Raw genomic sequence first — 25628 nt, forward strand, 5'->3', positions numbered from 1 at the left:
TATATATATATATATGTTTGCGCCCTGGTTTATGTAACACAATGTTTCCTTCCACTGTTCCTGATGAAAAAAGTTTGATAAACCCTGTTCAAAATATCTAATCATTGGCTAAACTTCAACTCACCTTATTATACCAGGCAGAAACAATGAGTTTTTCTTCATAATCACGGAATTTTGCTACTTTACATTCACTCTGCAAAAAAGTATAAGGAAAATTAAAATCTCTCAAATTCCCCTTATTATCCAAAACAGAATCATTTCTTCACTATCTCACTGTTTAAAGAATAAAAGAATGTGTCTGGGAGGCACATAAAGTAGTCAAATGTAAATAGAATCATGCAAAAACACATGCATAATTGTGAATATTAAGTACCTCAGGAATTTTACGTGTAGAAAGTGATTTCAAAACACACACACAATATACATTCCTAGTGCTTCTTATGCTACTATCACTCATAACTTGAGGGGAAAAAAACCTGATTTAGGTATCAAAACAAAGTTACACCTGTGAAGAGTCAAAACTAAGGAGAAAGAGGAGGTAGTAAAAACTACCACCTATTATTCTTAGCACAAATTCTTCTCAATTCTTGGTGGCTTTTCAACTTGTACACTGGAAGAAAGTCTCTTTAATAAATGCTGCTGTAAAAACTGGCTCTCTACATGCCCAAGACTAAAACTAGACCCAGACCTATCACCATGCACTAAAGTCAAAATGGATCACAGATCTAAATATTAAAACAGAAACACTACATCTACTGGAGGAGAAAGTAGATAGATTATCTTGAAGACAGAGCTTTAGACAGTTCATAAACAAAACCCAAACTGCATGAGAAATACTTTAAAGAATCAATAACTGGGATTTCACCTTATTAAAAAGCTTTCGCACATCAAAAGAAATCATTAAGAGTGAAAAGAAAACCCATATAGTAGGAAAAATTAATATAGTCCCTTAGACTGTATCAATTGTCCCTTAGACAAAGGACTTCTATCTAGAACATAGAAAGTATGAAAAAAATTAGATCCCAATCCAAGTTAAAAAACCCAATCTAAAAATGGGCATCAGATGAATACAAACTTCTCAGATGAAAAATACAAACAGCAAATAAGTACATGAAAAAATGTTTAACGTCACTGGTTATTTGAGAGATGCAAACTAAGACAACACTGAAATTCCATCTCACCCCAGAAAGAATGGCTATCATCAAGAAATCAACTAATACCGAATGCTGCAGGGGATGAGGGGAAAAAAAAGGAACCCTTCTCCACTGTTGGTGCGAGTGTAGACTGCTACAATCACTGTGGAAATCAGTCTGGAGATTCCTCAAAAAAGTAAGATTAAAGGTTCCATTCAACCCAGCTATACCATACTTGGGTATTTTCCCAGAATAATCAAAAACATCATACCACAGCAATATATGTGCACCCATGTTTACAGCAGCACAATTTGTCATAGCTGAATCATGGAAACAACCAAATGCCCATCAACTGAGGAGTGGATAAAAAAGATGCAGTATTTTTATACCATGGAGTATTACTCAGCCATAAGAAGGATAAACTTGAGACTTTTATAGGTAAACAATGCAGTTTGAGACTATACACATAAGTGATATAAATCAGACTCACATGTGTAAACATCATATTGTCTCCCTAATGTAAGAAACTGAAAGAGTAAATAAGATCCAAAATGTACAATAGATACTGTGAAATGGGAAGAAACTGTTCAAAAAGGTGGAGAAACAGGGGAAAGGAAGAAAGGATGGAAAAAAGAAAAAATATATATATAAATATACAAGACAGTTAAGATAATTATACTACTAATTTTATTTAGTTCATCAAAAAGTTTGTGCTTATTTGATCCATTTTTCATACATATGGCTTGGAATCTGAGCTTTGAAGATAACATACACAATGTATTAACCATTGTTACTCTCCTATTACCTTGGTTTAAAATTTTGTATCATTGTTTTTGTTTTTTTTTTTTTTTTTTGGTTTTTCTCCAGTACCGGGAACCGAACTCACGACCTTGTGCTTGCCAGGCAGCACTTTGCCGCTGAGCTAAATCCCTAGCCCCTACTCTTTAAAATTAAAAAAAAAAAAAAAAAAAAAAAATTCTTGGCGGTTTGTACACTAGATTCCCTATGGTCATCTTTCTGTGCAACTGTAGAGATATTGTTTCCCTAATCATTGTACTACAACTAATTAGCTATATTTAATTCTGTTGAATTAAATAATTCAATGAATTAAATAATTCAATTGAAATGAATTAAATAATTCAATTGAATTAAATAATTCAATCAATTGAATTAAATAATTCTCCTAAACACCAGCTGTCACAGGCTCATATAATAAATTCATAACCCTGAAACATTTTCATCTTCCTTCAGCAAGATGCTGATAATACAGAAAACCATATAAGAACCAAGCACAAAGGAGGGAGGTAATGTGAGTCAGGTCCCCATCATTCCACGTAGAAATGTGCTTACAGGGAGAGGGAGACACAGAATAGCCTCCATTATTTAGACTATTTTTCTTCTTCTTGTTTTCATAGCGTGTGTACAGATGAATACACAAAAATTAAATGCTTATATGCTCTAAATAAAACAAAGTTTCTCCTCAGAGCACATTTTGTCATACTTTTAGGGAACCTACTTCAAACATCAGCAGTGAAGGACATTCTCACTAGCTGTCCATAGGAAGCAAACAGCAATACTAAGACATTCAGATTATCCAGTCAAGTCACTCTTAGAGAAGTAAGGACTGAGGATCAGAAAGGAGAAGTGATGCTTTTAGGTTACTAATAAAACTATATACAATCCTGATCTCTGTTTTATGTAATATTTAAACTGGGGATACAGAAATGTAAAATATTGAGTTTGCTGTCAAAATATCTAGACATGTGTCAAAAAAAAAAGGGGGGGGTTGTACAATGAATTCATGAGTCCCAAGTACATAGGGTCAATTATAGAGAGATATGCTAAACTTTGTCTAAGAAATACAAGGAGAGTTTAACAGAAGAAAAGATACTTGGGTTAGGCCTCGAAGAACCAATAGCCTATTTTCAGACAGATGGCCCTTCCCAATGCTTTTTCCAGTACAGCACATGGTCTGAGCAAGCGCTTATAGCAAATGCACATCAATATAGTGTAGCCGCTAGACAAATTTAAGTTTCAACAAAAATACTTCCACCACAGCCCATACTGCTCAAAAATAATGCCACAAAAAAGACATATGAATAGAATGGTTTTTTTTATCTATTCCTAGTTGATTTAAAAAGAAAGCAACTGGGCTGGGAACATAGTTCACTGGTACAGGTGCCTGCCTGGCAAGTGCAAGGTCCTGAGTTCGATTCCCAGAACAAAGAAAAAAAAAAAGAGGGTAATACAAAGAAAGCAACTACCCATCTCTGAGAATTTCAGGGCCCAAGCACAGAATTCAACATGCCTCTACAATTAACATGTTATCAAGCAAGAAGTATATAGCTGCAAGTCTTGTCACAGTATTAAGAATAATAATAATTTTGTCAAATTTTTTGCAAAATAAATTAGAACAAGACCAAGTATAAAATCTAAAATATACAAGTATATATTGACACTTTTACCCAAGCTCATAAAAATGATAGAACCACTAGCACAAAAATACCAACAAAACCATTCCATTACTAATATAACTTTGTATGATAATAGGTCACTACTTCAGGGAATTATTGAGATTCTTTATCACCTTCTCCTAAACATGCCAGCTAAGTCTGTTTGGGTTCAGGTGGGAAGCAGGGAAAAGATAAAATAAATGTGGTTAACTGAGTGAACACAGTATCTCTTTTAGAAGATAAGCTCAATTTTTTTTTTCAAGTTTTGTGAATGAAATCACATTCATCCAATTAAAAAAGAAGCATGACAGCAGGATTCTATTAGAAAGTCAGGGATATGCATATGATTAGCTGTTATAGAAGGAAAGAACTATAAGGCAACAAAAATAATAGATAAACACTGCTATGTACAAACCTAATGAGGTAGTGATATGCTTTGTAATAAACACACTAAGTGCTAAATATCAACACCTGAAACTTTTTTATAAAACAATGTTAATGGCAACATATGATAGCAGTTAATTACCAGGGTCCACAGAATAATTAAGAGCAGATAAGTATGAATATGGAAGTTTTACCTCCAGAATCTCAATTCTTCTCTCTTTCTCTGCTAACTGCTTTCGAAGTAGCATTATTTCAGCTGATGCTGGATTTAATTTGGGATCTAAAGTTTTTATTACCTATTTGAGAGAAAAAAAGTTATATTTAAAGCATTGAAAATATAACACATATAAAACTTTACATAAAGTAGAAAATTATCCACAGAGTACCAGGAGGTCATTTATAATTTTATTGTGATAACAGAAATAACTATTTGAGGCAAGAAATTATATAAAATTTCAGTACAAAAATGGGAAGATCTCTACCCCAAAATCAAACTTCCTATTTCCAAGGCTCAGCACTCAGGCAGTTATTTTAGCCTTTTCATCAAATTTTAGGCACTGAGTTCTTAAAATAATCCTTTCCATATTAATCTTAATGGTGAATTTTAAAAATTCAACATGAATTCAGTAACATAGCAGAATATGCTCATTTTACAAAGAATAAAAAAAATTCATAGCAATCATTCCTTTTACTATAATCTACTCAAATGTCAAGTGCAATTAGTGTATCAGATAAATATAATGGATACTAGTGATTTTACCTCCAAGTATTAGAGTACTCAATCATGTATGTAAATGACTAAAAGTTGGGTCAAAGAGGTTTTGTTCAGAATGTAACAGAAAATTGCAACCAAAACTATATGGACAGTGTTCTGTTATGAAACCAATTTAGAAAGGTAGGAGTTACAAGCAAAAACTATATTTCCAATAATAAGATAGCTAAGATTATTTTACTACTAATTTCTATTGGTTTATTGAAAGGAACAGTTAATGTTTATTTGATCAATCTTGCATACCTGTATCTAGTAATCTGAGCAACTACTTTGAAGATAACAATAAGTAATACAACAACCATTGCTAATCTCCTACCATCTTGTTTTGAAATTCTGTATCTTTTTATTGTTTTTGTGTTTTTTTGTTTTTGTCTTTGTTGTTGTTATTATGGTTGTATATTTTTCTAATTTAAAATAATAAAGGACATCTGTACAAGGTAATATAAATACATTGTTAAAGATTTAAAATTATTTAATGACATAGGAAAATGTCATCTATATTTACAGAGGTAAAGCAAAAAAAAAAAAAAAATAGAAGATACCAAATTTTCCCTTGGGTTTACAGATTCATAAACTATTTCCTGAATGTGAATATGTGCCAGGCACACACTATGGAAGATGGGAATCTAGCAGATCACAAGAGACAGGGCACCTTGCCTAACAGAGTCACAACAGATCACATTACAGAATTCAAATTGTCATTTAAGTTAAATCAGTCTGTAATCCCCACATGATAAAAGATATGGCTGTGATGTTTTTATATTTCCTGATTTCTTTTACAGTGGATATAGGTCATTTTAACCACTATTTTAACATCTGTACTCAAATAATGTAGGAAAATAAATGTTTATCAAAGCAATCATCTTTTAAATAACACTCAGTGAAATAATTATCTTTTAATAACACTCAATGATGTTGAACATAAAGGATTTACTGCCATTTTTTTCAATTAATTACAGTCCTTCTAGAAAATCATTTCTAAATACTTAATAAGTATCATTACTACAGTCTTATCCTTTATTAATTTTATTTCTAGGAAGCAAAATTAATAACCCAAAACAGGGGAAAGCTTTCTGTATAAATAGGTTCCCTATACTCTTTATTTTTAGAAACAAAAATATAAAGGAAATAAAAACTATTCCCAACTGCAGGGTAATGACTAAAGGGTAGTAATCCCCTACAATTAAATATTATATGCTCAAAAAATATTAAACTACACAATTATATAACACAAGAAAACAAGTAGAATTTTAAGATATACATATATATACATTCACACATACATGATAATCAGTCATGAGGAAGATAAACATAAAAATGCACTATTCAGAAAATACACCAAAATATTAGTAGTAATTAGCTTTATATTTTATGTGATAAGGATTTATACTCTTGTAATTGAAGAAACTTAACTGCGGCAAAAAGTGCATAGATCTCTATCAAGTCTACTTCCAGAGTTGTGCTATGTCTGTTTCCCTACAAGTTGGGTATGGCCATGTGCCAGAGTTCTGCCACTGAAATGGGAATGTAATTTCTGCCATCTCCAGGCCGGATCTATCACGTACTGTTTCTGCAACCTATACTATTTTTCATCTACTATGTGGACTACGTGGGGCCCCTGTGTTGAAGAAGGCAGAACCTCTGCAGGCTTGGTACTTGGAATGACTGCACAGAGCTGAACCCTTCTCCTTTCACAACCTAACTCGAGGTGATCATAGAGTAAACTAATTCTGTGAAGTCCTGAAAACTTGGGTTCATCTTCTGTTACACCTTAGTTCATAAATATTACACAAGTTTTAAAACATTAAAAAGTCAGACTTATAACTATGTTAAAGCTGCCTCATAAAATTCTCTTGATTTTTTTTTTTATTTTAAAAAGAACAAAAACAAAATAACAAAAACAAAACAACACAAAGAAAACCCACAAATTGGGAAAAAATTTTAGCCAATAGTTCCTCAGACAAGAGACTCCTATTTAGAACAAATAAAGAATTAAAAACAATCAGGCCTCCAAAAATTTAAAGAACCAATCCAAAAATGGGCATCTGAGATGAACACACACTTCTCACATGAAGAAATACAAATGGCAAATAAATACATGAAAAAATGTTCAACATTAGTTATTCAAGAAATGCAAATTAAAATAACACTGAGATTCCATCTCACCCCAGAAAGAATAGCTCAAGAAATCAACCACTAATAAATGCTGGTGGGGCTGTGGAGAAAAAGGAATACTTCTCCACTGTTGGTGGGAGTGTAGACTGGTGAAACCACTGTGGAAATCAGTCTGGAAATTCCTCAGTAACCTAGAATTAGAGGTCCCATTCAAAGCTATTCCCCTCCTGGGTATTTTTCCAGAAGAACTGAAAGCATCATACCACAGTGATGTATGTGCACCTATGTCTATAGAAGTGCAATTTGTAATAACTAAATCTTGGAAACAACCCAAATGCCCATCAACTGAGGTGTGGATAAAAAAGATGTGGCATTTTTATACAAGAGAGTGTTACTCAGCTATAAAGTATTATTTAGCTATAAAGCTATAAGGAAATATAAATTAGAGGCTTTTATAGGTAAATGGATGCAATTAGAGACCATACTCATAAGCGAAATAAATCAGACTCACATGTGCAAACATTGTATATTTCCTCCCTACTATAAGAACCTGAAAGCGTAAATAAAATCTGAAGGGTACAATAGATATTGTGAAAGGGAAAAGAAACTGCTCAAATAGGAAAGAGTAACTGGGATGAGGAAGGGGAGAGGAAAAAGAAGAGAAAAAATATGTATATGTATACACAAGATAGCTAGGATAACTGTACTACTAGTATCTGTTGGTTTACTGAAAGTAACTGTTAATGTGTAATTGTTTGACCAATCTTATATGCCTATATCTGGTTATTTGTGAAATCAGTTCGAAGAAAACATTATGTAATGTAACAACCATTGCTAATATCCTATCACCATGTTTTGAAATTCTGTATCATTTTTACTGTTTTCTCTGCTGTTTTGTTTATGTATTTGTTTTGTTATTTTGGGTTTTTTTTCTTTTCTCTTTAAAATGAAAAACAAAATTTATATGTACATACAAGGATAGCTGGGATAGGTATATTGCTGATGTCTGTGCTTTATTGAAAGGAACAGTCAATGCTTAAAATTTTTTTTCTTGAGCAATTTTGCACGCTTCAATCTGGTAATCAGAACGACTCATCTGAAATCAACAACAGGCAGTATAAGACCCCCTGTTGAATTCCTACCATCTTGTATGGTCAAGCTCTGCACCATTTTCAATTTTTTTAAATTATTATTACTTGCTACTGTCTTTGTTTGATCAGTCTTACATTCTTATGTCTGGTGGACTGAGCAACAGTGTGTAATGTAGTAACACTTGTTAATTCCTATCATTCTATTTTGAGGTCACGTATCATTTCATTGTTTTTGTGTTGTTTTGATTTTGTCTTCATTGTTGTTTTGCTAAGGTTTTTATCTTTAAAAAACACAAAACAATAAAAATGATACAGAATTTCAAAAAAGGAAATTAATGATTCTTGTACTGCATATTGCTATCTTTAAAGTAGTGCTCATATTATCAGATATAGGCATGCAAGATTGATCAAACAATTAAACATTAACTGTTCCTTTCAATAAACCAACAGAAATTAGTAGTACAATTACTTTAGCTATCTTGTGTATAAGTATATATATATATATATATTTTTTTCCCTTTCCTTCTTTCTTTTCTCCTTTCCATCATCCCAGTTGTTCTTTCCTTTTGAGCAGTTTCTTTCCCATCACAGTATCTATTGTACCTTTCAGATTTTATTTACGCTTTCAGGTTCTTATACTAGGTAGACAATACAATGTTTACACATGTGGGTCTGATTCAGTTCACTCACGAGTATGGTCTCCAATTGCATCCATTTACCTATAAAGGCTTTGAGTTTATCTCTCTTTATAGTTGAGTAATACTACACTGTATAAAAATACCCCATCTTTTTATCCATTCCTCAGTTGATGGACATTTGGGATGTTTCCAAGATTTAGCTATTACAGATTGCACTGCTATAAACATAGGTACACATATATTGCTGTGCTATGTTTTCAGTTCTTCTGGAAAAATACTCAGGGTTGAATGGACCCTCTAATCTTAGTTTATTGAGGATTCTCCACACTGATTTCCACAATGGTTTCACCAGTCTACACTCGCACCGACAGTGGAGAAGGGTTCCTTTTTCCCCACAGCCCCTCCAACATTTGTTTTTGGTTGATTTCTTCATGATAGCCAGTCTTTCTGGGGTGAAATGGAATCTCAGTATTGTTTTAATTTGCATTTTTCGAATGACTAATGATGTTGAACATTTTTTCATGTATTTATTTGCCATTTGTATTTCTTCATGTGAGAAGTGTGTATTCATCTCAGATGCCCATTTCTGGATTGGATCTCTGAATTTTGGGGGCCTGATTTTTAAAAATTCTTTATATGTTGTAGACAGAAGTCCTTTGTCAGAGGGACAATGGGCTAAAATTTTTTTCTCAATTTGTGGATTTTCTTTTTACTCTGTGGGAGATTTCTTTTGATGTGCAAAAACTTTTCAATAAAATGAGATCCCAGTTGTTGATTCTTTGAAGTAGTATTTCCCAATTTGAGAGAATATGAGGACTGACAGGACTGACTCAAAAACCAATTTGGTTTTTGTTCATGAACTTTCTGCCTACCCCTATGTCTTCAAGATTTCTACCTACTTTCTCTTCCTGTAGATTTACCTCACAGATCTAGAGGAAACATTCCTAAAATTCATCTGAAACTAGAAGGGACCCAGTATAGCAAAAGCAATCCTGGGCAGCAAAGGCAAGGAAGGAAGCATTACAGTTCCTGATTTGAAATTATACTACAAAGCTACTGTGATAAAATCAGCATGGTACTGGCAAAAAAAGAGATCTGAGGATCAATGGAACAGACGAGAAGATGCAGCCACAACCACAAACACATGCTTATCTTTGACAAAAGGGTCAAACATGTTCACTGGAAGAAAGATAGCCTCTTTAATAAATGGTGCTGGAAGAACTGGCTCTCCACATGCCAAAGACTAACATTAGACCCATGTCTACCACCATGCACTAAAGTAACGTCAAAATAGATCGAAGATTTAAATATTAAAACAGAAACTCTTCTTTTAGTCAATAAATAGGAAAGACTATATTAATCTAAGAAATAATGCTTATATTTAGTATTCAAGGAATAAGATTTTATGAAAATAGCACTTATACATATATTAAGGAAAAAAAATTAATCAGCACTAGAATGTTCACTGTTCAATCAAGAGTAAAAGCTGAAATAATTTCAAATGAGTTTAAAAACCTAAATTTTAGCAAATAAAAATCCTATGTTTATTTTGCAAAGAAGCAAAGGGCCTACACATTGCACCAGTCATTTTCCCTAGTGAGGTCACTACAGTCAGCATTTAAGCTGTCCATACAATGCTGTGTTTATCTTATCCGATGCTAGTCTGATTAGAGAGCAAGACAGAGAATATGAGGACTGACAGGACACAAAAATTTGACAGGCAAGACAAGGCAGTGAAAAGCAAAGTAACTGGATACAGATAGAAGAGGAGCAGTACAATCAGGAGAAACATGCCTCATTAGAACATGGGCCACAATGGGCTAGAGCTCTGAAAAATAGGTCACTCACATTTCGGGCTTTCTCTAAGTACATTTTATATCTTTCCTCCATTGCTTTCATATCTTCATCTTTCTTCTGAAGGGCAGCTTCAAGTTCACTGATCTTTTGTACTACAGTATTTGTGAAATTAAAATGAAACATGATTACCTACTTAAAATAATGCATCCTTGAACAAAATTGTATTTATCAAACTTCTTTTTTAAAAGACCAATAAGAGATTTTAAATGAAAAACTATTTCTTCTTATAGTGAATTCTTACCTGAAACTTTTGAACTACAACTAATAATTGTAGTTCAATTATTATCTATAACCTCCTTCACCTAGCTATTTTTCTATCAATTATTTCAATAAGCAAATAAACTTTCAAATGTAAACATAACCATAAAAGTGATTGTTTTGAAGATCCATTTAATCTAATTTGAAATTATTCACATTTCCATAGTTTTAATTCTATTACATTTTATAATGTCTGATACTCCTATATATCAATTAGTTCATTGTATTAGATTTACACTTTTTTCTTAAGTTTAGATCATATCCTATTTCAGCACTGTATGTTATTGTGATTCCTATTTTGTGTGTGCCTATACATTGTGCAAAAATGACTTATATACATAGTTTTTGCGTCTTTGAAACAAAGAAGATAAATCTTTAGATACAGTCTGACCCAAATTTTTACAAATACTTACCATTTTGATTTATATCTGGCTGAAGATCTTCAATGAGCTCTTGTTTCTTCTGTAATTCTTCATGGACTTCTGTTAGTTTTTCCCTAAGTAGTGGCAAGAGGATGGACTTCAAGTCAAACAGACTTAAGGATGAAAATTGTTCTCTGCCACCTACCAGTTGTGAATCTGGACACATCACTCTCTGATATTTAGTTTCCTCATATGTAAAATGGAAACTGTACTTGCCTAACATCCCCGGCTGTCATGAGGATATACACTGCCTGGTACACAATGGATGGTAAAGGTGTTAAAAAGCTTTTCCCTGCCAACCTCATCTCCCAGGCAGATAAAGGCACTATTTGATAGGTTTAATGTTCATAAACCCACTAGTGACAATTGTCTGTTTTGTTAAACTCTTCAAATGATGTTATCAATTTTAAAATACATGAGTTTGGGACAGTTGACAGGCTGAGAATTTTAACAACCTTTTCACTTTCTGGTGGCAATGCTGCACATTCAATCATTATTAGAGTGGCTTGCTTTTTTCATCAAATCTGAAAAGTGAAGTTAATTTCAGAAGCTTTAACAACCCCTCCTCTCTGATATTTGAAATGAAATATCAGTTTTACTTACATATGAGCTTCCAACTTCTGCTTTAGTTTGCTGGACTAGAAAATTAAAAACAGTTGCTATAAAGTCACTACCTTACAAAGATGAATTTTCCAGATATTTTTTTATCTCCTTTTAAAGGTAAAATTGTAAATGTTTTTAAATTTTGTATTTCTAATTATATTTTAAAAGCATAAAACTTTAGGTATGCTTTCACATTTTAAAGAAAGAATAGGAAAGAAGAGTAAAATGACAGAAAGAAAAAGTACTTCTGAGCACAATAAAAATGATACGAACTTAACAATAGCAAATACAAGCTGAATGTGATATACTGAGTATCAAACATTTAAATTTTTTTTTTTTTCCCGGTACCAGGAATCGAACTCACAATGTTGTGCTTGCCAGGCAGGCGCTGTGCCACTGAGCTAAATCCCCAGCCCCCAAACATTTAAATTTTTAAAGAATCATTCAAATTAAAAATATTAAGATTTATCTTTAATAATAAATTTTATCATTAGTAATACAAGCATTTTTATGCTAACATCGAAGTGAAGCAACTCAATTTTGCCTTAAAAAATTAAAGCACAAAATTTATTCTTATAAAGAATAATTTATTAGACTGTCACGGCAGTTCTACATCTGTTAAATAGCTGCAGGGTTTTAAATATATAATCTGAAATATAACTTGGACACCAATAAATTAAAAATAAAATATAAAGAAACAAAACTCCTTACAAGACTCCAAGCCAAATTGTCTCCCCTAAAGCCCATTTTAAAGTACTCCCTAATGTGGCTAAACATATTTGTATTAGAGAGGGTACAATACCATATATATGCATATATTAAATGGCCCCATGAATGAGGTGATTTCTATTTCCCAAGTCCCCAAGGGAAAAAAGAGAAAATCATGTAGTATATGTAAGACAGAAACTATATAAAAGACGGAAAGAAAATACAACTCTCTGTGTTGTCCTTTTCATCTCTACTTATGCTACTTTCCCTCCACTAGCAACACAGGCATAATCACCATTCTGTCTAATCTCAATCAATCTGTCTCTCTTCAACACAACCCAGCCCTACCTTTGGTCCATTTTTAATTAAATACATCCTCTCTCAACAGTATTTACTTTCCTTTCCACATAGGGCAATCAAGTTATAAAACTGGCAGCTATATTGAGATTTAGGCTAACTCTGATTTCTTGTTGAGCCCTGTTATCTGTACCCTCACACTAAGTGTCATCCAAAAACCATCAGAAAGCTGATACAAATGAGCATGTGTGGAAGAGAGGAAGCAATATGGGACAACATCTGCAATACTGCACAGAGGCTCCTCTTATGTTAGTGTGTTCCATTTCTTGGAAGGATCTTTTGGTTGAAACTTTTCTGTTTTTTAATTCTCTATTTTCCTATTAAGAGATTTCCTTAACTGTGATTACTGATTGTCATTTGGACTTTTTTCAGGCCACCTCTGTTGGAATCCCAGCAAGTTCTGAGGCCCTCAAGTGTATCATACTTTAAACCAGAAGTCGGGCTGGGGATTTAGCTCAGCGGCACAGCGCCTGCCTGGCAAGCGCAAGGTCGTGAGTTCGATTCCCGGTACCAGGGGAAAAAAAAAAAACAAAAGTCATGAATTTAGGTATATCTGTTAAAGTGAGAGAAATAGAAATCACCTTATAATATATACCACCAATGTGGTAGTGCTCATATCAAACCAATAATGGTATTGCTTCCAGCTGGCAAAAATGTCTGCACCTGTTACAGAGATATATAGGGTTTTTAAGGGTACCCTCAATGATAAGAGTAGCACTTTCAAGTGCATGATTAATTTGGGTATCAGGGACCATTAAGAGAATTTATACACAGCATTATAGGTTCTAAATTACTTACACTTTCGCCTTCAGACCTGGAGCCATATTCTTGCAAAGACTTTTGAAGGTCTTCAATCTGCTGCTGCAATTCTCTGACGCGCTCTTTGCTAAGCCTATTTTAACATAACTCATAGGTAATTAATTGTATTGAAAGTTAATGATCTATAAAGCTCTATTCATCCAATTTAGATATATACACATGTACACACACACATATATATATATACATATTGATTTCCTATAACAAATGTATACCAAATATCCGTGACTAATTATAATATGTAAGATTTAGACTACTTCCTAAGGAAATACTTTAAAAAGGATTTTCTTTTTTGATCTTTTTCAGACAGAGTCTTGCTATGCAGTGCAGGCTGGCCTTGAACTCACTTTGCAGCCCAGGCTGGTCTCCAACTCACACTAATCCTCCAGCCTCTGCCTCCTGAGTGCTGGGATTACAGGTGTGTGCCACTACGCCCAGCTAAAAAAGACTTTTAATCCCTGCAAGCATATATACTCACATTTTTAAATTCAAAACACGTGACTATATTTCCATGAAAAACCATAACATTTCTGCACTATTACTCACTGGTAGAAAAACTAGAAAACTGTTCAATTTTTCTACAGTTGTATTTTTAATGAATGAAAGTTAAGTTTCCTTTTTCTGTTTCAGATTTCACAATGTGTTGGGAGAAAAGACAGTTCACCATTTTCAACCATGACTTCATGACTCTTGATTTGAATTAAATAGACTGACACTAGCAACTAGGCCATAATTTAACCTGGCAAAATTCCATTCTTTAAAACTCTTTGGTTTAGAAGTTATCCTCATTAGAAGTTACAATAAAGAGTTAGTACCTCTCCTCTTTTCTCTATATGCACAGGCACAAACAGGTATCCATATATACGACACAAATTTCTGCCTGATATAATTCGCTACTGTTATCAGTAGTATGCTAACTACCTGTTGACATCTATCATATTGTATAAATTCTCTAAAAGCTGAAATTTAATAAATCCAGTGCTAACAAGACAGTAGCAGTTAATCCTCTCCTCAGAAAGTTAAAATGTGACTTCTCTTTTAGTACTGTCTATGTGACAGTATATGTATTAATTATGGAAAAAGTTTCAACTATCTCTAAAATTCCTGGTGACCTCTAAGATCAAACAAAATGAAGGCTGAATAAATAAATCCGAATACCTTTATAATAAGTGTGCCATTTACAAGAGGTAGGTTAGTACTGTGGATAAGAGTAGAGACTCAAAAGTCCAAAAACATTCACATGTGAAATACAGAACTTACAATAACTGTCAATAAGGTAACAGCCTTTATCTCAGCCTTCTTATCCACAGAAAAGAGATAATCTCGATCATTTCACGGAGTTATTGTGAAGAATTACTGAGTTAATATCAAAAAAGGGCTTTGAAAAGTATCTGGTACATAGTAAGTACTACATAAATATAATACATTTTTATTATTATAAGAATAGTTGAGCATATTATTGGTAACAAAGAAATGTAACATCTGCTTTAGGTACATTATCTGAAATATTCCTAACAACCCATATTTATAGCCTGAAGACACTGAATGTGAGTTTAAATAACTTTCTCAGAAACAAAGCATTAGTGAATTGAAGCAAAGTAGGATTTAAGCTTGACTCCACAATCTATACATTTTGCGTTAGACTGCAAAAGAAGCTAAACTATCATTTAATAACTTGTTAAACTTCCTGTCATTTGTGAAGACATCTAAATGAAATTCAAGAATAAGTGGCCTTGTTAACCAAGTCTGCTGAAATTAATGTATCCTCATCTACATGCTTTATAATATGATTGAAATGAATCACTGTCATAGAGTAAAGTGAACAATAGTGAGAAACTACCAACAAGAAAATAACTGCAAACTACTTCTAGATAATGCTCATTCATTAGTGCAATATTTTCTACTTCTGAGGATGAAGGTTTCAGGGCTAGGACACTAAATCACCACAGTCCGCAGTTACAGAGAAAAGAGCAGTCACCTTTGCTCAGTTTCCAATTCATTCATCTTGCGGTGCTTCTGTTCCAGCTGCTCCTGTAGCTCTTCAATGCGCTCATTCTCAGAACCTTCCTGTTGTAATCGAAGCATCTTGTTTTCATGTTGCAGTCGAATAAACACCTCTCTGATGTGGAAAAGTAAATTTGTTTCAAAACTTTAAAAATAAGTCATGATATTCTTTCAAAAAGAAATGCATGTCCACTCAATAGCTATTATTTTAAAAGTCGTTCAGAGCTTCTCTCAAATACCTTAAGAAAAAATTATGTACACTGTAAGACTGTCTCTAAAACACAGTAAATTATTAACAGCACAGAATATTAAATGATTATTACACAAGTCCCAAAGACAGAGTATGAATTGTTTTAATGTATTAATTTAGAAACTATTCACAAAAGGAAGTATATACTTATAAATGAAGTGCAAGTTTTATTTGTTTGTTTTTGTTTTTCTTTTGGTACCAGGAATCAAACTCAAGACCTTGTGCCTGCCAGGCAGGCACTTTGCCACTGAGCTAAATCCTCAGCCCCTCAAAATGCAAGTTTTAAGAAACTGTACTTTGTCTAAAATTTTCAAGTACAGATTTATAATAGCAATCAGTGGCTATATCTTTCAGGAGAATCTTATTAAGGATTTATATATACATTCTTAAGGCAAATTTAGTACTCAAATGAAGCTATAAATTTTTATCTAGTATCAAATAAAAAGATAATACATTCCTACTTGTTACATTCTTAAATCTCATTTTTCAAAAGCAACTGATTTCAATTAATCCCAATTTTTTGTTCTAAATGTCAACAACATAAATAAAAAATAAGCTAACATGGCTTTTTAAAAAATAATTAATTTTAGCAAATATTTGACTACTAAATAAAAAATGTAACTCTTCTCACTTTACATATCTACTATTTCTGCCATTATAGGTTCCTTAGTTTTATTTTTTGTCTTCTAATAATTTTGTAAGTTTCAATTGTATAATTAAACCTCCAAAATTAGAGCAACTTTGCATTGCATGAACTTTAGACAGTAAGTTTACTTTTTAGAACACAGCACATGACCTTATTACCTAGCAAGAAAAGTGATGGTATAAAAACCAGAACATGTTATTTAGTAAGTTTGTGAAATTTTGTTTCTAATGAGTTTTTAAAATGCTGTGGTAGCAACAACAATGTGATTTTGAAAATTTAAACAGATGAAACAAATTTTTGGTGTGATTCCTCACTTTTAGATAAGTGCAAATGAAATGAGTGAACCACCCAAAACAACAGGACATTAGTAACCAAAACCTGCACATCAATGAAGCATGTAAGGAAAGTCATGACTATATCTTAATAATAAACTAGACAAACTGAAAATCAACAACTTTGTAAACAATATGCCAAGTAGTAGTAGTCATGAATAGCCACATACTATACAAATCTAGATATATAAAACGTCCATTAACAAGAAAATTGGTATTAGTTGCCCAGAGCTAGGATTTGAAGGAAAGGGAGGAACCCAGAATGGCTGCTAATAGTTATTGGTCTGTTCAGTGTAATGAAAACGTTTTCATAAGATAGTGACAGTGGTGAGAATGCTATCACATGGCAACCCTATGAGTATAATAAAACCCACTAAACTGTACATTTTTGAGTGGATGAATATTTCAATAAAGCTATCTAAATAAAAAGTTGTAAATCAAACATCTAGAAGTAAATATAAGTAAAAGACAAAATGTTGGATTAAAAGGAACTTCTAAAATTTGTACTTCATTTAACTTCTGCTTGGTCTTCCTGAACTATTGACAACTCTTGTACTTTTCCACCTATCTGGATTTGAATGCAAGAATTTTTCAGAGTTAAAAAACAGAAAAATAGCCAGATGTGGTGGCACATGCCTGTAATCCTAACACTCAGGAACCTGAGGCAGGAGTATCCTTGTGAGTTCAAGACCAGCCTGGGCTACAAAGTGAGCTCAAGGTCAGCCTGAACTACACAGGGAAACCCTGTCTCAAAACAAACAAACAAACAAACAAAGAGAAAAATAATTTAGACAATAAAAGTCTTGTTATTTTAAAGAGAAAGAAAGCTAGGGGCTGGGGATTTAGCTCAGCGGCAAAAAGCGCCTGCCTGGCAAGCGCAAGGTCGTGAGTTCGGTTCCTGGTACCGGAGAAAAACCCAAAAAAAAAAAAAAAAAAAAAAAAGAAAGCTAACAAAAAAGTCATGTTAAAAAAACTACAATATGTTATGGAGCCATTCTGTAAAATTTTAATTCTGATAAATTTTTAAATTGCTATGATAGTACTGAAAATATGATCTAGAAAGTTTAAGATGAGAAATGTCAATAACACACACACACACATAAAAAAAAAGATAGATCAAACAATTTACAAGAGGGAGAAAAAGAAATGAAAAAAATCACACCCTCATATTAAGTTGGGATTATCACTGAAAACAGATTTACCTGTACTCCACTGGCATGATCTCAGCAGCAAGGTTCTCATAACTCTTTGTAGCAGATATGTCTACATAATGAAAAACAATTTAATGTTTCAGTATTTCAACCATTAATAAAACCAATTTTAAATTTAAATAAGTTCACCTGTTTGGTTTAGGTGATCCTGCTGTACTTGTGAACAACGAAGCTCTTCATTTGTTTCTTTCAGAGTATCACGCTGCTCTATCAGTCTCTACAGAAGAATTGTTGATATCAGCAAATCATGTAATTCTGTCCAGTTCTGCTTAAAATAACTTGTTAGCCTGATAATTATTATCTCATTAAAAATGATGTTGAAGTTTTACAAGGCTAATTTTCCTTTGCATAAGTTACATAAATAATAGTCTTTATACAACACGCGGCTTGTGATTTCTCATTACATCTATATAACAAAGTACAAATTCACAAATTAATGGTAGATAAACAATGAGCATGGCCTTTGGAGGCAGAGAGACTAGGGTGCAAATTCCAGTTTCATCACTTTCTAACTATATTATCTTGGACATGTTATTTAACTTTTCTGCTTTTCAGCTTTTAGTGTCCTTAGTTTCTAAATGGAAATACCAATGTAAATATCCTTGCCAACGTGTTTTGAGTAATGAGTGAGGTAAAGCCAAGCATTCAGAATATAGGTTGGAATGTAAGACATGCAGGAGATTAGATATTATTTTTTGACTAGAAAAAGTGGTAAATAGCATCTTGGAAGTATAAATTATGGAAAAACACCTTTCTTAAGGTAGCATGCTATTACTTCAAATCACTGATGTACTCATTCATTCATTCATTCATTTATTTATTTAGAGACAGGGTCCCTATGCAGTTCAGGCTGCCCTTTAGCTCACTTTGTAGCCTAGGATAGTCTTGAACTCACAACGATCCTCCTACCTCAGCCTGACTATATTATTTTAGAGTTCACACCAGTGGAAAAAATCTCTGTGCTTTGGACAAGACTCGTATTTTAAGTTATATTCCCAGAATCTGAAAATTACTTTTGAATATAAAAATCATACTTTTAATATGATGGTCCTGGTCAATAAACAACGCCTTCTTACACGCATTACATGGTTCAAGTCAATCTAACTAAATTGAGTAACTGACTCGGATACTTAGGCCAGAGCCTACAGATGCCTGAGGGATCTCTGAACCTTATAAAATATAGACATAAGGGAAACAGGACCTCTATAAATCTGTTCTTCTATAAACACAATGCAAACTCTAGAAAACTTGCCCTTATTGACTGTTACAGAACTCTAGAAATAAACCGAAGACTCTTAATAATTTGATAAGCTTTTTTTTTTGAGATGGAGGATCTCACTTGTAGTTTAAACTGGCCTTGAACTATGTCACCCAGGTACAAATTCCCAAGGATCCTTCTTCCTCAGCCTCCCAAGTGCTGGGATTATAAGCATGCAATATTCCCAGCAATAAGTATTTACTAAAGTAAACTTGCTAAACCTTCATTAAGACAGTGAACTTTTTGTTCTTTTGACTTGCCTTATTACTGCCCCTTCTCCCCAGTTCTGGAATAATCTGGAAAGTCAGCAGCTATGAAAATCAGGAGCTTTCCTAGCCACCAGGAGAGGCAAATTGGACAGAAAGCTCCTCTTACAAAGCCCCCTCATCCTTAGAAAATGATCACTACCTGACCTGTCCCAAAGCTCCTAGAAAAAGAGATTTTCATTATTTGACCCAATTCAGGACTTCCTTTGCAGAAAAGCCATACTCTGGAGGCATATATCTAAAACAATCCTTGGCAACTGTTTGCCACCATAGCTGCGGAAGACTAGAGTATCAGCTGGGGACAATTAAGAGCCTGGTCAGAGTCCACAGGGAAGATCTGAGAAAGAGGAAGCCTACAGGATTTGAGAAAAAGCCTCCACTTCCTGGAGATCTAAAAGGCAAACTGCTCTGCATATGCCCAGAAAATACCTGAGAAGGCCTCAGTATCTCAGCTCTGAAGCCCAATGCAAGCAAAAATAAAGAGGCAAAGACAGAGTCAAAAATTTTATGAACACTGAGAGCTTTCCTCAATACACATTGAGTCCTTCAGCAAAGGCTGAAAGAGTTACTGGTTAAAGGCATCTAAGAAAAACTCTGACTAGTGTCACAATCGTAACTTGGCAGAAACTTCACTGTCTGCACATTATAAAGAATACAGGTTTTAGAGAACTATCCAAAATATCACTAAAATAAAACCAAAACAAAGAATAAAGCATTCTTGTCCCTGAGAATTATGAATTCTCAAATTTGAAATATGCTATAAAATGTCAGCTAGTAGGTGGACATAATAGATTATGAATTATGAATAGGTTATAAATATCTCCAAAGAACTAAAGCAAACAATGTATAAAGAGTTGAAAGAAATTATGACAATGTCTCATTCACTAGAGTACGAGGGAAAACATAAAAAGAATGAACTAGGAAGTATAGAGTTAAAAATATTATAAAGTAAACATTCTCTAGATGGAATCAACACCACAGTTAAGCAGAAAAATAAAGTAGGGAACTTGAAAGTAAGCTAACTGAAATTAACCTGTCTGAGGAACACATTTTTTAAAAATTAAAAATGAAGCGAGTATGAATTCTGTGGGACACCATCACGAGTACCAACACAAGTACACTGGGAAATCCAGAAAAAGAGAAAATATTTGAAGAAATAATGGGTAACCATTTTCCAAATTTCAGGAGATACCACCAAGAAGTTTCATGAATTCAAAGGGATCCATATGTAGACACATCAGTCAAAGTGCTAAAAGTGAAGAAGAATCACTTCTTCTAAAAGTGATTCTGTGAAAGAATCACTTTTAGGGAAAAATGGTTCTTCATACACATGGCATCCTCAATGAGTTTAACCACTCACTTTCCAGTAATGAAACCCGGAACACAATGTGATGATCAATGCTAAAAGAAAAAGACTGTCAAAGAAGAATGTGACATCCAACAAAACATCTTTTCAATAAAGTAAATTGAAAAGTTTTTCAGATTAGGCAAAAATGCAAAACAAAACAGAATTTGTTATTAGAAGACTTGCTTTTCGAAAGAAATACTAAAAAGGACCCTTTGTGCTAAAATACTAGATAGTAATATGAGAAAGAGCACTAACAGTTAACTAGATGCACAAATATGTGAGGAACATGAAATATGACTCAATCCTTTTAATCTTCACTCTGATTTAAAAGATAATAGAAAGCAGTCATTATAAAAATGTGTTAAAGTGTTTATTATATATAAAGGTAATTTGCATGAAAATATAGTAATAGCAAAAAGAGGAAAGAGATTCTATTTTGGAACAGTTTTCCATATACTATCCAAATCAAGTTAGTATTCATCCCAAATGCACTGTTTCAAGTGAAATGCTCACTGTAATTCCCATAACAATCACTATAAAATATTTTTTAAAACAAAAGTGAAAGATATAGAAGAGTTAAAATGGCTATTAGAAAATATATAAAGTAGGCTGATCCTGCGGATCGAGTCTGTGCTTTACTCCCACTGCCATGGTTCCCAGCTGAAACTCAAGGAGAGAGCCAGGTATTTCCCATCTACTTCCTGGGGGCAGAGCAGGCGACCCAGGACCCTGCCGCCATTACAGTCTGAGTCTCTGCCCTCTGTGCACCCGCGACAAACAGGAGGTCCTCTCTCAGAAGCCCCAGGGACTGCTCTAGCTGGGGTGTGTGGGCAGCCCCTCCCTGCATGAGCCCTGCACCCAGTGAGCAAATGCTCCAAGAGCTGTTGGTCCCGTGGATCAAGTCGATGCTTTACTCCCACCGCCAGTTCCCAGCTGAAACTCAAGGAGAGAGCCAGACATGAGGTTCTCACTCAGCAGCCCCAGGGAAGGCTCTCACTGGAATGCGCGGGCGGCCCCTCCCTGCACGCACCCTGCACTGAGTGAGCAAGTGCTCCAAGGGCTGCTGGTCCCATGGTTCGAGTCCCAAGCTTTACTCCCACCACCACGGTTCCCAGCTGAAACTTGTGAAGAGCTCCAGGTATTTGCCATCTACTTCCTGGGGGCAGAGCGGGCAATCCAGGACCCCACTGCCCTTACAGTCTTTGAGTCTTGCCCTCCGTGCACCCGTGGCAGACAGGAGGTCCTCACTCAGAAGTCCCAGGGACTACTTGACCTGGGGTGCACCTGTGAGCTCTCCCTGGGAGTGCCCTGTCCCGAGTAAGCAAGTGCTCCAAGAGCTGCTGGTCCAGCAGTTCAAGTCCGTGCTTTACTTGTGCCCAGACCCGCTGGGGGGTCGCAGGCACAGACACGTTGTGACTGCTGACATCTGGCCTGAATCTGGCTCCGGTATGTGTCCTGAACTGACTGGAGACACACAATCAGGTGGTTCACAAACTGTCGACCCTGCAGTTCATGTCTGGGTTTTCCCTGTACCCTAAACGGCCTGGGGACATAGGCCCACTAGACCAGGATGATCACATAAGTGCAACCTGAGTTCGGGCCGTACACGTGCCATGAATGCAAGGGGACGCTGGATCAGACGGTCTGCCATCAGCTGACACCAATGCCCACTTCTGAGACCTAGGATAACTAGATACAAATCAACAACTACCGGAAAAGCCTAGACTAAGTAGTGCTTCTCAGGGATCACTGAGGGGCAAACCAACCAACAGGAAACTAGGGACACTAGTGCCTTTGCTGTGCAGCCATTGAAGAGGGAAACTGAGCTTTCTGCATCCGGTAGCAAACATGACAAAATGAAGGACTAAAACACAATCCCAGAACTCCACCCAACTCAGAACAAGTCCAGGAGACATCGACATAGGACAACTTGGTAAACACATGGCTAAAATAGCTGAAATGATTGCAATGGAAGTAAAGAAACAACTCCATAAGGCCATAGAAGAGATGAGATCAGAAATAATCTCTCAGGCAAAAAATGAAATGACAAGAATAATGAAAGAACTGCTCAAAAAGTCTGAAGAAGAAGCATATAAGAAAGTAGAAGAACAAAGGCAATGGATGGAAGTGTTAAATGAAAAAAACAGAAAGGACTTAGAACACATGAACCAGATTCTAAGAGACTTCCAGGAAAACAAAGCTGCCACTGAAAGCTGCCAAAACTGCTTGAATGAAGCTGAAGATAGACTCTCAGACTTTGACGAGAGCATGGCAGCTAGTGACTAGGAAAGAGGGATCTCATAAAAGCAACAAGGACCCAGGAAAAGTTAATTCAACAGCTGCAAGATGAGGCAAAGAGGAATAATGTACAACTTATAGGAGTCAATGAAACAGCAGGAGGCAACACAACTGACATAAAAAGAATATTTGCAGATATAACAGCAGAAAATTCCCCAAGTATGGAAACAGAACCTGATATACAGGTAACTGAGGCATACAGAACTCCAAACAACCACAACCACAATACAACTACACCCAGATATATAATAGTCAAGTTCCCAGATTTCCAGCAAAACAACAGAATATTAAAAGCTGCTAGAGAAAAGGAACAGATTACCTATAAAGGAAAGCCCACAACAATCACGGGAGACTTCTCAGCACAAAGCATCCAATCGAGAAGAGCTTGGAGGGAAGTACTACAGGTCCTGAGACAGAACAGCTTCCAACCAAGACTGATGTACCCTGCCAAACTATCCCTCAAATTCAACAGAGAAATAAAATATTTCCACAACAACTGAAGAACTTCACGAGTCCCAAGCCAGCACTACAAAGAGTACTAAAAGATATTCTCGACAGAGAAAATTCTAACCACAATTTGAAGAACAGTAGGAAGGGAACGTCAAGAAGAGCAAGCAAGTAAACAGGTAGAAAAAGTAGGACTCCAATGCAAGTAAATAACATGACAATGATAAATCTACACATATTGGTTATAACTATAAATGTAAATGGCCTCAATTCTCCAAACAAAAGAAACAGACTGGCAGAGTGCATTAGAAAAGAAAATCAAACGATATGCTGTATACAGGAAACACATTTTAATCCAAAGGAAATCCACAGACTAAAAGTCAAAGGATCAAAAACAATCCTCCATGCAACAGAAAGCCAGAAAAAAGGAGGTGTAGCTATTCTGTTTGCAGACAATGTAAACTTTAAACTGACAACAATCAAAAGAGATAAAGAAGGTCACTACATACTAGTCAGGGCAAAAATGAAAGAGGATGAAACAGCTATCATAAACATGTATGCACCAAATATCAGAGGTTCAAATTATATAAGACAAATCTTTAACAAGCATGAAAACCCATATAATTAATAACACTATTGTAATAAGGGACCTCAACAACCCATTGACACAAAGAGATAGGTCAACTGGGCAAAAAATTAGCAAGAAAGTAACAGAACTGAACCAAAGCCGTGAACAAATGGACTTAGTAGATCTTTAAGGAGTGTTCCACCCCAAAACATCAGAATGCACATTTCTCTCAGCTGCACATGGGTCTTTCTCTAAAAGAGACCACATCCAAGCCCATAGATGATACCTTCCGAAATGCAAAAGAATTGAAACTATTCCATGCATATTACTGGACCACACTGCAATGAAATTGGAAATTCACAAAAAAAGGAACTCCAAAAAATCCATACACACTTTGAAATTAAACAACAACCTCCCAAATAACCAATGGGTCACACAAGAAATTAAAGAGGAAATTAAAAAATACCTACAAAAAAATGAAAATATAAATACAACTTACCAGAATCTATGGGATGCAATGAAAGCAGTCCTCAGAGGGAAATTTAGAGCGGTGAATTCACACATAAGGAAAACAGAAAGAGAACAAATAAGTAGCCTAATGCTGCATCTTACACATTTAGAAAAAGAAGAACAACTCAGGCCCAAAGCCCAAAGAAGAGAGGAGATTATACAGATTAGGGCAGAAATTAATGCAATTGAGACAAAGAAAACCCTCCAAAAAATAAATGAATCAAGCAGCTGGTTATTTGAAAGAATAAATAAAACTGATAAACCCCTAGCCAACCTTATTTAAAAAAAGGAAGGAAAAAACTCAGATTCATGCACTAAGGAATGTAAAGGATGAAATTACTACAAATTCCACAGAAATTCAGAAGATCATTAATACCTACTTTGAAAATCTTTACTCTCATAGGACAGAAATCTCACAAAAAAATGGACAGATTCCTAGATATGTACGAATTACCAAGGTTGACTCAAGAAGATATCAAATTCCTGAACAGCCCAGTATCAATTAAAGAGATTGACAGCATGATTAAAAATCTACCGACAAAGAAAACCCAAGGCCCGGATGGATTCACAGCAGAATTTTACAAGAAACTCAGAGAAGATTTAATACCAACCCTCCTTAAACTATTCAATGAAATTGAAAAGGAAGCAATTCTCCCTAACTCATTTCTGGAGGCAAGTATCATACTGATACCAAACCAGAGAAGGACCCAACCAAGAAAGAAAACTACAGACCAATCTCCCTAATGAATATAGATGCAAAGATATTCAATAAGACACTAGCAAATAGAATACAGAAAATTATCAAGAAAATCATACATCATGAACAAGTTGGATTCCTTCCAGGAATCCAAGGTTGGTTCAATATTTGCAAATCTATAAA

At 34.7% G+C, this 25628-nt stretch overlaps 1 protein-coding gene across 1 annotated transcript in view; it reads right to left on the minus strand.

Annotated features, from left to right (window-relative positions):
• Hook1 (hook microtubule-tethering protein 1) overlaps positions 1-25628 on the minus strand; it is an 81520-nt gene that overhangs the window by 5140 nt on the left and 50752 nt on the right. The window contains exons 13-21 of the mRNA XM_005398478.2: positions 18183-18270; positions 18045-18105; positions 15589-15729; positions 13590-13683; positions 11727-11761; positions 11115-11197; positions 10435-10535; positions 4165-4266; positions 125-193 (exon numbers count right to left, since the gene is read on the minus strand). Coding sequence (XP_005398535.1) covers positions 125-193; positions 4165-4266; positions 10435-10535; positions 11115-11197; positions 11727-11761; positions 13590-13683; positions 15589-15729; positions 18045-18105; positions 18183-18270 — 774 coding nt within the window. The remainder of the gene's footprint in view (positions 1-124; positions 194-4164; positions 4267-10434; positions 10536-11114; positions 11198-11726; positions 11762-13589; positions 13684-15588; positions 15730-18044; positions 18106-18182; positions 18271-25628) is intronic.

The sequence above is a fragment of the Chinchilla lanigera genome, unplaced genomic scaffold (assembly GCF_000276665.1).
Source record: "Chinchilla lanigera isolate Chin_1 unplaced genomic scaffold, ChiLan1.0 scaffold00063, whole genome shotgun sequence".
NCBI lineage: Eukaryota > Metazoa > Chordata > Mammalia > Rodentia > Chinchillidae > Chinchilla > Chinchilla lanigera.